At 38.1% G+C, this 14,352-nt stretch overlaps 1 protein-coding gene across 15 annotated transcripts in view; it reads right to left on the reverse strand.

The window, feature by feature from the left end:
* Positions 1-14,352, reverse strand: part of ELF2 (E74 like ETS transcription factor 2) — a 100,236-nt gene that overhangs the window by 17,461 nt on the left and 68,423 nt on the right. For 2 of the 15 annotated variants that reach the window (XM_047718465.1, XM_047718464.1), the window contains exon 1: positions 4,422-4,686. The exons of 11 other annotated variants lie outside the window; for them this stretch is intronic. In XM_047718465.1, the coding sequence (XP_047574421.1) occupies positions 4,422-4,479 (58 nt within the window). In that variant the 5' untranslated portion in view covers positions 4,480-4,686. Of the gene's footprint in view, positions 1-4,421; positions 4,687-14,352 lie in introns of those variants that run through there. 2 more of the 15 variants (XM_047718468.1, XM_047718466.1) reach the window with 1 other exon arrangement.

Consider the following 14,352-nt stretch of genomic DNA (forward strand, 5'->3'; position numbering starts at 1 on the left):
AGATGAAAAATTATGACTCCATTTTCCAAAAGTACAACAGTATTCTGTCCACTTACACATAAAAGATTTTAAAAGTTTTTCATAAACACTTCTTTGCATCCCTTTGAACACTTAAGCTATAGATAGATACACAAGGAGTTTAAATAATTATCAAGAACATGCTCCTGCCCACTCTTTTCCACCAACCACTTGTTTCTAAAGTTAACTGTTTTATGTTGAATTATCCTGCTTGAATGTTAAAATACTGGTGTTACAATTTAACTCGGTTTTTATATGAATTTTAGTCCTAATGCTGCAGTGAATTCTGAAGAGTAATTTCTTAAACATATTTTCAAATAAGTTTTTTGTTTTTTTTTTTAATGGGAGCTGGGTGGTATAGTCAGTTAAGCCTCCGACTTGGTTTCTACTCAGGTTGTGATCCCAGGGGTCGTGAGATCCACCCCTCCCTGGACTCCACTGGGCTCTGAGCTCAGCAGAGTCTGCTTAAATTTCCTTCCCTCTCCCTCTGCCCCTCCTCACTGCACTCGCTCTCTAAAATAAACACATCTTTAAAAACAAAACATGAATGCCATTCTTCCAGTTTTATTTCAACACATGCTTCATTTTCTCACATCCTAAATTGTTTTCATATTGATATTTTCAAGATTGATAACCAGATACTTCAATTTACAGTAAACTGGAAATAAGATTTTCAAGTTCAAATTTCACAATGAACTTTGACAAACCAGATAGATTTGTTTTATCAGTGAAAATACTTAAGCTACATTTCCAGAAAACTCCCTCCCTCCCATTTAATAACAGCATTAAAGCAGAAAAAAGTTCTGGTGACCATATCTCTCAACCCAAATTCTCCAATTTCTCAATTCTCAGTTTCTCAAAAAAGGAAGAAACAAGTCAAGGAAAGTATACTTGAGAAGAAGGCAGAATATTTTAAATTGAAAATCTTCCAGAAAATCTAGATCACACTTACACAATACTTTCACATTTATTAAGAAAGTAACATTCATTGTTCCTACAAACTAGACATTTGTTTTTCCTACAATTCTCTATATATGTAAGATTAGTTTTATATATATATATATATATATTCATATATATTCATATATGAAGATGATCCTAAACTATTTCATAATGTCGTTCAACATATAGACCTGGCCTCAAATTCCATTTTGGCACAAACATTGGCTAGCAGATACTTACCTCCCAATTCAAACATTTATTTACACATTGCAATGTTTAAAAAAAAAAAAAAAAAACCAAGAAGAAAAAAAAGCTTTCACTTTCCATTAAATATTTGAACTACTTATAATCTTAGTTATTAGAGATCACCTAGTCAATCTTGTCCTCTTACAAAAAATGAAACCTTAAAGAAGTAAAGTCACCACCACAGAGCTAGTTTAGTGACAGCAAGATGCAGATCCTCATCTCCTGACTTCAGGGTCAAAGCTCTTTCTCATAAATAGCATTATAAGTGAAAGTTTTACAACATATGTCAAGTCTTCACAAAAACACTTTGTTGAAATAAGTGACTTTTAATAAACAAGCTTATTTATTTCATTTCATTCTTAAGACTCCTCTGACAGCAAAAATGCTGATAACTAAAACTGAAGCTGGTAGCTGAAGTTGGTTAACTACAGTTGATAGTTAAGCCTCAAAAGGAAGAAAATAAAAGCAAAAGTATATCCCCTAGTACCTTAACATATAACAATATAGTAGTGTACTATTAAGTGCTTTAAAATCACTTAGAAACATTTATGCTGACAATATTCGACTAAAAGCTGATCTCCTCTAGAAGTCTTCATTAATATCAGACATTATACACTAGTCATCAACCCATTATAGCAATCACTGTAGTTACATTAACATTTATATATTAAGTGGATTTACACGTCTCAATTAGACTGTAAAATCTTTGTGAGGAAGAATTATGTCTAACATATAATTCTCTCAAAGGAATAAAAAGGTATTCTATTTTACAAATAAAAACTTCACAAACATTACTCTTCCAACATCACTGGGAACTGGCAGCAATCTAAATTTTTATTAATTTGGATCCATATTCCTCATCTTGTGGGCCACCTTTCCTCCCCAACTTTTAACTCACTGAGTAATCTTTGGGTAAATCAGCAAATCTGTCTCAAGTTTCCTTCTAAAATAGGAGTTGTAAAAGAGCTTCAAATTACATGAAAATTATTGAGGAAGTAATTTGGAGACAATTATAGGTAAAATATATTCTTTACATAACATTATAATCATAAAGGAAACTTCAATTGTTAAGATTTGTAAATACTAAAGAAATGCATTAGGACCAGAAAACATTTAACTTAAAAAAAAAAAAAAACTTTTATCAAAGGGAGCTAAAACTTGTATTTTCAAACTGTAGACTGTCTATAGGTTTCCATTCCAAGCAAAATACCTATATGTCACATTCAGCCTCGCTAATTCCAAAAGCTTATGAAAAAAATACCTCCGATTGGCAAATTAGCCCTCTAAACTTCACAATATTTTTCAAAATTCTGACTGCGGGAGCTATGCTAAGGTTCTCTTGGTATGTTCAAATCACTGTAAACTCTTGAAATGTTCAACACTCACAAAAATATCACCGACCCACACAATTACAGGTATTGTTAGTACTAGTAATAAAAGACCAAAAATTCCGTTCCTTAATTCATACTGTTCATACTGTTCATTAATGGACTGAACATACACAAAAGGAACCAAGTTCTTATTTACTAATACTTAACTTCTTGCTCTTATCAGAAAATAACTGTCAAATGTGTTTCAATCACCATGCAGTAAACTGTGATTTTTCTTTGGGACTTTTGAAACGTGTAACATTACATTTTACAGAAAAAAAGTCTGGTCATTCATGTATCATACAACACATACTTATATTATTCAAGACTTTATTTCAACTAAAAGTCCTGTTAAATTTAGCGATACGCATTATGTTCATGATTCTCCTCAATCGAACCGAATCAGAGTTCCACCAATCAAACTACTTTTAGATCTTTTACAGCATTACCCTTCGGTATTTCCTACCTCCCAGTTCCCACAGTTGGCGGTATGAAATAGAAGCCAGGGAAAGGGAACATGTATGCTTATTACTGCTATAAGTAAATAATATTCTAGCACTGCTACATCCCCTAAGAGCCCTCATTGCGCTGTCTGTTAAGTAAAGCTGCTTTTTCTATGTAACTTAAGTCCGTGCCCTTCCGCTGCAGCAGTGGCGCTGCACATCCCCCACCCCCGCGGCCACTTCCGTGTTTACACTCCTCTTCCCTCCAATTCCATGCGTACATTGTCAGCTTCACTCCCGCCCAATCTTCATTGGCTCAGCGCGGGCCCAGAGTCCCGCCCCCAGAAATCAACGTTCTTATTTGGAACATCTCAGAGAGCAGATTGGAACCAGGGGCCTGTCAATCCCGACCGTTCTGTCCTCTCCGAGGCGCTTCCGCTATGGTGGGAGGTTTGGGGGGGAGGGGAAAAGGGGGCAATTCCGAGCTGAGACTTCCCTAGGGCCAAGATTCCCTGTCGCCCACCCCACTCCTTCACATTCACCCACTGTTTACGAAAATAAACGTTCTTCTCTGATGCCTCAAGGCTCCAGGTCAGGGGTACCAAATATATCCCGTGTCCTTCCCATTCTTCCCCCTAAAAAAACAACCCACGAGGGAAGGGGCATAAACCTACTTCTTCTCAGCCACCCATTAAATGAGGAAAGGGAGGCGGGCCCCTGAGAGAAACATCCTCCCGGGCTATTCCACATTACTGAGTGACCCCTTCCAGAACCGTTACTCCTGAGCCTGCACAAGGTGGGGACGTGAAGAGGAGGGGCAGAGCATTTTTTTTGGCGGGTATCGGTCTACCGGACATGGCCCGGGGCTGCCTCGTCCACGCGGAAGTCGTGGATTTGTGGACCAAGTCTGAAAGGAGAACCGAGCGGGGGTGGCGAGCGTTCACCGGAGAAGCCCGCCGCCCCCGACCGCGGGCAGCAGCGGCCTCTCCGGCCAGACAGCGTGGCAGGCGCAGCCGAGAGACAACAGCCTCACTCACTTCCTGGTTCCTCAGCAACTGGGGTGAAGCGCACAACTCGTCCGCCCCCGAGTCCCCAACTTAACTGCGGCTGGGCTCTCCAGCACCGGCTGCCAGCGCTCCGCCCGGCAGCTGCCGCCGCCGCTCGCCGAACACACCCTGAAGCGACAGCGCCAGATTCGAGGCAGGTTACTCTCCAAGGTGATCACTTCCTGATTCGTCGCCTCCATTACTTCATTCACTACCCCCCTTTCCCCCGGCCGCCCCAGTGACTGAGGTGGACACTGAACCCCCTGCACTGACCGCCACAGGGGAGACACCCCGCCTTCTGTGCACCCCCTCTCCTGCTGCACTGATGCACAGGAGAAAAGTTCCCCGGTCCTTACCAGCCCGGATGAGCAGATCCAGCTGGTTCGTGGGTCCCTCATGCAGAGACGTCGCCATGTTTATCCCGGGGCTGGAGCTGCTGCTTCACATTGACTTACACCGTGAGCAGCGGCGGCAGGGGAGGAGGCGGAACCCGCGGCCGGAGATACACGCCGTGCGACCGACACACACTCACGCACTCGCACACACTCAGACGCCCGGATCCTTGCGCGTCCTCCGACAGGAAGCCGAGACCGGCCCGCCTCCCGCCGCGGGGCTGAGAAACCCCACCACCTAACGGCAGGGGCGGCGGCGGCGGCGGTGGCGGTGGCGGCGGCCGCTTCGGCTGGCAACGCGATCCTTCCGCCCCGCGCCCAGACAGGAAGTCCCGGACGCCCGCCCCGGAGAGCGGCCACGGCCCACGGCGGGGGAGACACCTGAGGCTGGAAACCGCCCCGGGAGCCGCGGCTAGCACAAGGGCCCTCGGCAGGAAGAGGCACATTTCACGCTCTGCGGAAAAAAGTCTGCAATTGTCCCCACTTTGGAAAAGAGCCATTAATCAAATTTTCTTCCTGGAAGAGATCTAATACTAGTCCCACAGCTGTAAATAAAGGTGGCTATTTAACTTGTTTTGGCCGTTTCGAAGCTTATGCAACACGTAACCCGTCCACTTGAAAAGCTGCACTTTAAAACAGGAATACCAACAACAACAAAAAAAAAGAGGCATACCTGCAAAATATGCTAAAAGCTTTACTTGGAAAGTAAGGAGTTTCCAACTACTTTCAGAGGCTGACTTCGTCTTTTTCCCCACTACAGAACTGTTAAAGAGCACACTAAACAGGTATTTATTAGTAAACAACATGCCAACCTCTGGTAGATTATCCTTCCCCCATTTGCTAGTCATGAAACTCATGTACCCTTTCATTCCTATTTTGTTCGTTTGGAAACATTCATTTATGTCATCTCCCTTTTAAAATCTTTTTCACAGAAACTAATCCTATTATAAATATGTACATGTTAAAATACAATAGAAGAGGGAAAAGGGGGGGGATAAATTGCCATTTAGTGACTATAAATTTACTGACACAGAAAATCAAACCAATAAAATGACTCGGATGAATCTTCTAAAACAAAACAAAACAAAACAAAAAAAGCTTCCCTGGTCCAAAAGAGGTTTGAAATAAAACGTTGCCCTAAAGTTCTTTCGACACATAATTTACATATAACAGTGCCTTCTACAGAGTAAGTGCTCAGTAAGTATTTGCTAAATAAACACCAGAAAAGATTCGGCAGTTACAAATTTAAGGTATAATACTTAGGATCTGAATGGAATAAACTGTGCTGATAATCTTGAAGGGAAAAAAGTTTGCAGTGGTAATACTAATGTACTATTTTACAAGTTTGCCCAGTGTGTCAGTGCAGCTTCAGAATACATATACACAGCCCATGACTTTTTTTTTTTTTCTTCTAAATACTCATTTATTCTTCTGGAGCTTTGTCCTAGCCCTGCCACCATGATCTCCACCCCTCCCCAAAAGAACTTATATGCCATTTCCAAAATACAACTCCTCTTAAACTCAATAAGGATCTTTCTTGCATTAGGTGAACTTTCACCTACTAGACAGAAATATATGATTGGTAGCTTTTTAAATCTATGGTCAATTTTAAAAAAGGGTCATCTGCTGATAGGCAGCATCTTAACCTGAGACAGTTTACAGGTGGGATGTGATACGGAATACAGCAGTTACTCCCGGCTTTAGGCAGATCACCGAAATTGATAATAAACCTGAGTTTCTACTCCTATCAATCAGTAGATTTTCATGTATTTAAAATGGAAAAGAAGCTTATTTTTTTCTGGAGGCAACAGGTTAACTTGGCTCAAGAAGGCATTCTCAATATGCAAGTCATTTTGCAGCCTGATCTGATGTGTAACTTTTACCTTATAATTTGCTTCTTGAGATATATCTTAAGTCAATAGTATGTATTTTATTCTTTGTACATCTTAATTATACGTATTTACCTCAGCCTTATATATTTTTTTAAGATTTTATTTATTTATTTGACAGAGAGATCACAAGCAGGCAGAGAGGCAGGCAGAGAGAGAGGAGGAAGCAGGCTCTCTGCTGAGCAGAGAGCCCGATGCGGGGCTCGATCCCAGGACTCCGAGATCATGACCTGAGCCGAAGGCAGCGGCTTAACCCACTGAGCCACCCAGGCGCCCCAGTCTTATATTTTAAGTTCCAAGAAAAGAGAAACTGTTTCTATTCCTACCTAATACTTCACAGTGTGTGTGAGTGTGTGTGTGTTTGGGGGGGGGAACAAATCAATTCAGAAAGACTGGAAAATATTCTATATATTTAAAGCTCTTGTAAAAACACAATTCCCTGGGCTTTGATGCAATTTTGCTTTGCCACTGAAACTAGGATTTCAGCCACCAATACTTCTTAGAAACCAAAAGAAGTAAATTGGAAGTGACAAGTAAGGAAGGATAAGCTGCTGCTGGAAATATAAGTTGGTACAAACTTTCAGGAAAGCAGTGTGGCATTATATATCAAGAGTCTAAAAGAGGTTCATACATTCTGACCCAGGAGTTTCATTTCCTGGGCCTAGCCTGAGGAAATAAAACATTCAGTGGATTGTTCCATTAAAAATGCATTCGAAAAAATTTTAACAACACAGTAAAATAGTAAAAATATAAATGTGCTAAGATTTAAATATCTATTTCTTCCCCCTATATGACTCAAGCCCTGTAGTACATGTGAATGTATGTATATGTCATACACTATATACATGTATATACACACACATTTCACACATACTCATCTGCACTTCTCAAGTCTTCGAGATTAAGCGGGTATTAGTAAGCAGAATAAAAAACAGTAAGAATAGATAGGGTAGGAGGTAGACAAATCATATTACAGCATATAAGAGTAAATTCATATTCTGCTAGTAACATTATAGAAAGATATCTCCTACATCAAAGTTACTGCTATATCGTAGCAGGGGGAAAAATAGGTAACTCTTACTGAAATAACCGCTCCTATGCTAACTACTTTATGTTCTTTTTTTCACATATTCCTCTCTACTATTCCTATGAATTATATATTATTACTGCGCTCATTTTATAGATGTAGAATCTAAGTTTCCTTGACCAAGGTCATAAAGTTAATGAGAGGCACGTCCAGGATTTGAACCCAAGCACTGACTCTAGAGTCATTACCCTCCACCACTAGCCAAGCACCAAAATAGCAAGGCCTTTTTATCTCCATTCTCCATTTATATCCATTTATTCTCCATTTACATCCATTTTCTTGTCTGAAAATCCTTTTTTTTTTTTTTTTTAGAGAGTGCACATGAGCAGGGAAAGGGCAGAGGGGGAGGGGGAGAGAGAAACTGAGGAAGGCTCTACGCTCGGCGCACAGACCAATACCAGGCTCCATCTCACAACCCTGAGATCATGACCTGAGTCAAAATCAAGATTCAGATGCTTAACTGACTGAGCCACCCAGGTACCCCTGAAAATTCTTTTATATCCCTCCCTTCAAGACATGGAACCCAAGACCCTTCTTCCAAGTGTGGGCTGGACTTAAAAGACTCCAAACAAGAGTGATGGTGCGAGACTTCAGAAACTGTCTGCTTGATTTCTTCCTTTTGGGTCACTCTCTGAGGAAGCCAACTGCCATGTCATGAGTACACTCAAGTAACTGTGGAGAGGCCCTTGAGGCAAGAAACAACGGCATCTTGCCAACAGTCTTGTATCTGTCCAGTAGAAGACAGATCCTCCAGCCCTAATCAAGCCTTCAGAGGGCTACAGCCTCACAAAAGACCTTGAGCTAGAACCAGCAAGTAAGCTACTCTCCAATCCTTAACCATAAAAACTACAGTATAAGAAATGGTTGCTGTTTTAAGCTGCTAAATCTGGGGCAATTTGTTAATCAGCAAAAGAAAGAAGGAAGACAGAAGGAAGGCATTTAAACTCTCAACTTGTCACATTTCAGAGCTCAGATTTTAAAAAAGGGTAAAGTTTATAAAGGACTTTAACTTTTAACTATAGTATCCTGATACTATAGTATCCAGTATAGTATCCTGACTATAAAATTCTTTATAGTCTGGGCATCAGCTCTTTCATCCTCCAAGCTCTCCTTTTTGAAAATGTGTCTATAATATAATCATTATCATTAAAGTCTAATACAACAAAATAGATACCCTTGGCTTTTTTAATAATTTTATGGTTCCATAGTAACCAAAACGGAAAATATTCTTGAGAGATATTGTTTCCAATACCATATAAGTTGCAAATGTTTTTATTTTTAGATTACCCAGATGATTTCATTTATGTTTTCCATTTATCTCGTATATTATATGAGATTATAAAATATTATATAATTACATAATATATAATATAATTATAAAATATAATGTAGTATATGAATTATAAAATATTACAGATTGGAAAGGAGCCTAGAGACCACATCACCTAGAGTTTTTCAAAAAATAAAGAACCTGAATATCATGATCTCTCTTCCTGGCTACCATAAATTAGATATATTACATTTTTTTTTAAAGATTTTATTTATTTATTTGACAGAGAGAGATCACAAGCAGGCAGAGAGGCAGGCAGAGAGAGAGGAGGAAGCAGGCTCCCTGCCGAGCAGAGAGCCCGATGCGGGGCTCGATCCCAGGACCCTGAGACCATGACCTGAGCCGAAGGCAGCGGCTCAACCCACTGAGCCACCCAGGCACCCCAGATATATTACATTTTAAAAACCAAATATATAATTGTGTGCTCTATTAGATGCTAATAAAAACAAAAGACACAGTCTTTAAAGTTTTTTAAAAATTGGGCTGGAATCTAAGGAAGTAGACATTCCATGAATTAATGTTATCTTCCTACAATTCAAGAGAAGGATGCCAATTTCCTATTTTAGTAATAATAGCTCTCTCTACCAATGGGCGAGTTATTTGAGAATCACCAATTTAGTCCAGTGCCCTCACATTATACACATGAGGAAACCGAGGCCCCAAGAAATTAAATAATTTGATCAGTCATACAGTATCTTAAGATTTCAAGGTAAAAAAATTCTACAAAATAAACTTCTATAAAACTTAGAAATTATAAAACAGATGAAAAGTTAAATCCATTTTACTACTACTGTATTTATAAACTACAAAAGTTGCAAAATGATTGCTTTTTTTATGTCAAAAGCTAAAGCAATGGTTGATGTCTTTCTGACAAATTAAGAAAAGAAAATGAAAAAAAATTTTGAGCAGTGAATGGTGGGAGAACAATAAGAGAAGGCCAAATGGTCTAAACTTTTCTGATACAACTGAATTAATAACAAAATTCAGAGCTGGGTTGTGATGTGTTGGACATGCTTAGGAGAAAAAAGTCAAGAAAACTAAGCTATAAGAAAAATAGGCCTAAGAAAGAAAGAAAGGAAGAGGGGAAGAGAGGAAAGGAAGGAAGGAAGGAGAGGGGGAGGAAGGAAGGAAGGAAAAAAAGCATGCCTATCAAGGACAAACTGGAAATCAAGTGACTTAGGACCACTAAGTAAATCTTCGTTCATCAGCCTTGGAAGATAGACAATAGATATAGAAGTAGAATCTACAGATTTACAGAGAAAAGATGAATTATTTCACATGTTTTCTGCTACTATTTTATTATCTATTTACAATTTTTTATACTACTGACTTGTTTTATTTAATAGTCAGATTTTATAAACTATTATTAAAACGAAGATGTTTGGGAGTGCCTGGGTGGCTCAGTCATTAAGCGTCTACCTTCGGCTCAGGTCATGATCCCAGAGCCCTGGGATAGAGCCCCACATCAGGTCCCCCGTTCAGCAGGAAGCCTGCTTTTCCCTCTCCCACTCCCCCTGCTTGTGTTCCCTCTCTCTCTGTATCGCTCTCTGACAAATAAATAAAGTCTTAAATAAAATAAAATAATAAAATGAAGGTGTTTGAACCCACAGTCACATATTCATTCATTTATTCAACAAATAATTATCTAGCACTTACTTTGAGCAAGTTTCTGTCATAGGCATCTATTTTTATACCTGGTAGCACTAAGTTATGTAACAAAAGAAAAAAAATTAAGCCTTCCTAATGCACACAGAACTCCCACTAAGGGTGAAATTCTTAGAGACAGTATGATGTATGAAATTGATTATCCATGAAATTAGGGAATAGTGGGTATATGTTTTTGGACTACCACCCAGGAAAGTTAAAATTACTTATATGCATAAAAGCCTTCATAAATCATAGATTTTTAATGAGGGGTTCACAAAGGCAAAATTTTGTTAGTACTCTGCATTTTTCTAAAGAGAAGGGCCATGGCTTATTTTAGATTCTCGAAGAGATCCATGACTCTTAAAAGTTATTTTATCATGAGTTACCCTGCCATATGCATTTATGGACTACAAAAACTCTACAGTGAGTAAGGACTCAGTATGTACGATTTTTAAGATTGGCAGTTTGGGGGCGCCTGGGCAGGTCAGTTGGTTAAACATCCAACACCTGGTTTGGGGTCAGGTCATGATCTCCCAGTAATGAGATCAAGCCCTTATTATTTTTTTAGATCTAGGTTCTAATTTCCAATTATATGACAAACATCTTTATTTGGCTAGCCCACTGGTACCTAAAGGTCTTTTATCTACAAATCTCCTTTGTTTTCTCTATCAATAGCATTACCATCATCCCAGGCTACAAATCTGAGTCACCTATGATCCTAGTTTAGGAACTCATCTATTATAAAATTTTTTTAAAAGATTTTTATCCATCCATTTGAGAGAGAGAGAGAGAGAGCAAGAGAGAGCATGGGGGGGGGGACAGGGGGTTATAGAGGGAGAAGCAGTCTCCCCACTGAGCAGGGAGCCCAATGCAGGGACTCGATCCCAGAATATGACCTGAGCCAGAGGCTCAACTGACTGAGCCACCCTATTATACAATTTATTATATTACATATTATATATATATCATATATTATATTATTTATATTATATATATATAATATATACAATTTTTGAGGGGGATTTAAAACATACATGAAACTATAAAAAATAGAACCAACAACTGTTAACATTTTGTTATTTATGCCTACAGTTGTTTTTCCCCCCTAAGAAATAACACATTACAGGGGAAGATAACATCTTTGAATACTACCCCCAGTCTCACTCACCATTCCATCTCTCCAAAGAAAACACTATCTTAGGTTTTATGCATATTCTTTCAATTTTTTACATTTTTATGTTTTTGTGTATGCATATATTTATAGGTGTGTGTGTGTATGCGTGTATCCCAGAATAATATATATACTATTATTTTTGCATGCTTTGGGTACATAAATGACATTATTCTATATATGCCATTCTAAAATTTCCTTTTATTCTTCCAAAATTTACATGCTATCCATATTGGTATAAATAAACATAGATGTGCTTTTTAGATGCTACACATTATTCCAGTGCATCAATTTACCTCATTTTATTCATCAAATTACCTACTGATTGACAAAAAAATGTATTTCCACTTTTCACTTTCATGAACAATGCTGCAAAAAATTCCTCTCTATGTTTTCTTAAACCTGTATGCTAAAGTGTTTCCACAGTATATAATAGAAATTTTGACATACAAATAGAATTTTTATGTAATAGAATAAGTGCATTTTTAATTTAAATGTTACTCTCTCCAAAGTAGCTGTGCAAGTCCAAAATTCCACCAGTGATATGTTAAGAGTATCCACTTTTCTCAAATTCTTGTCATACAAGATATAATCAGACTTTAAAATTTCTGCCGTCTGTTGGGTGACAAGAAAACCATCATTCTTGAATTAATTTGCATATACTTAATAAGTACTTAGGATACTTTTTCATATACTTATTGGCTATTAATATTTCCCTTATAAATTGCCTAGTCATATCCTCTGTCATTTTTCTATGATACTTTTTGTCTTATTCATATGTCAAATGTTAACATATTCTAGATAATAATTCAGACATATGTTGTAAATATTTTCTGCTAGCCTGCTGTTTGACTTTTAATTTGGTCTAGAGTATCATTTGTCTTGCAAAAATTTTAGGTTTTGATGTAGTCAAATTAATATGTGTTTCACCTTACAATGTATGGTAAATAGTCCCTGGAATAAAAAGGAAATCATAAAGGAATTAAAAAATATTTTAAAATGAATTATAATTAAAATATAATATATCAGATAGGTATGACACAGCTAAAACAGAACTTAGAGGTCACGAGATGAAAAAGTTTCAAAATTAACAAGCTAAGCATTCAATCATAAAGATGGGACAAATCAACAGAACAAAACCAAAGAAATAGAAGGAAAGAAATAATAAAGAATAGGAAAAATGACATAGAGAACAATAATTTGTTTTTAAAGAGAGAGCAGGGAAGGGGCGGTGGTGGTGGTGGTGGTGGTAGGAAGAGAGAATCTTAAGCAGGCTCCACACCCAGCACAGAAGCCAAGGCAGGGCTTGATCTCACAACTCTGAGATCATCAAGAATTGCATGCTTAACCAACCAAGCCACCCAGGTGCCCTGAGAAAAATAATTTTAAAAAATAGTGCAGATTTACAAAACCAAAAGATGATTTTGAAAAGATTGATAAAATAGACTTCAGCAAGAGTTATCAAGAAAAGAAAGTACAAATATGAAACAAAAGTGGAGAAATAACCACAGACACAATAGATACAAAAACAGTAAATCAGTATTATGAACAATTATATCTTAATTAAGTTTAAATGTGGATGAAATGCATAAAGCAATTGTGTAAATTATAGAAGAAAAAATAAGTAATAAGTAGTAAAGAAATTAAATGTAGTCCAAAGCCTCCTCTCCGTATTACTTATGAAAGGTCCTAAACTTAAAGGAAAACAAAGCAAAATGATGAGCAACATGTATTTTTAAATGCAAGGATAGTTCAACATCTGAGAATCCCATCAATTAACTGGCCATATTAACAGACTAAAGAAGAAAACTTATGACCTACAAAAATGCAGAAAAAGCACCTAATAAGACTCCATTCTTTTTTTTTTTTTAAGATTTTATTTATTTATTTGACAGAGAGAGATCACAAGCAGGCAGAGAGGCAGGCAGAGAGACAGGAGGAAGCAGGCTCCCTGCTGAGCAGAGAGCCCGATGCGGGGCTCGATCCCAGGACTCCGAGATCATGACCTGAGCCGAAGGCAGCGGCTTAACCCACTGAGCCACCCAGGCGCCCCAAGACTCCATTCTTAAGTAGAACTTAACACAAAAATAAAACCAAAAGCAGAGTTGGGACGTTTTTATATACTAAAACCTACAGCAAACATTAAACTTGAAGTTGAAACTTAAGATACCTCCCTTCGAGATTAGGAACAAAATAGGGATGCCAATTAGTATCACTACTCTTCAGCATACTGGAGTTCTTGACCAACATTATAAGAAAAGAAAAAGATGTAAGATAATCGGAAAGGAGAGGAGGGTTGAGTTAGATCAGCCGAGGTCCTCCGAGACAAGTAAGCTCCCAGCTGATCTACAGATGACCACAAATAGGGAAGTAAGCCCAGCCCATCTCAGCAGAACCACATAGCTAATCCATAGTCTCAGGAAAACCAGTAATTAGTTCTTGTTTCAAGCCAATAAATTTGGGGGGGATTGTTATGCATCAGTAGCTGACACAAGTAATGAGTGATGGGTATCCATTATTGGGCAAGTATAAAGGTAAAATGTGATGGATACTTATCATGGAGCATTGTGCAGCAATAAGTAGCAGCATATTACATATATACAAAGCACATGCGTGGCTATTAAGAGCAGTACTTAATAAAATAGTAGGAAACAGTAAGATACATAATACCATTTATATGAATCTTAAATATATAGAATAGCATATATATAATATGTACAAAATATGCATCAATCAAATTAAATTTGATGCTTATGAGCAAGGGAGATGTG

The sequence above is a fragment of the Lutra lutra genome, chromosome 2 (assembly GCF_902655055.1).
Source record: "Lutra lutra chromosome 2, mLutLut1.2, whole genome shotgun sequence".
Taxonomy (NCBI): domain Eukaryota; kingdom Metazoa; phylum Chordata; class Mammalia; order Carnivora; family Mustelidae; genus Lutra; species Lutra lutra.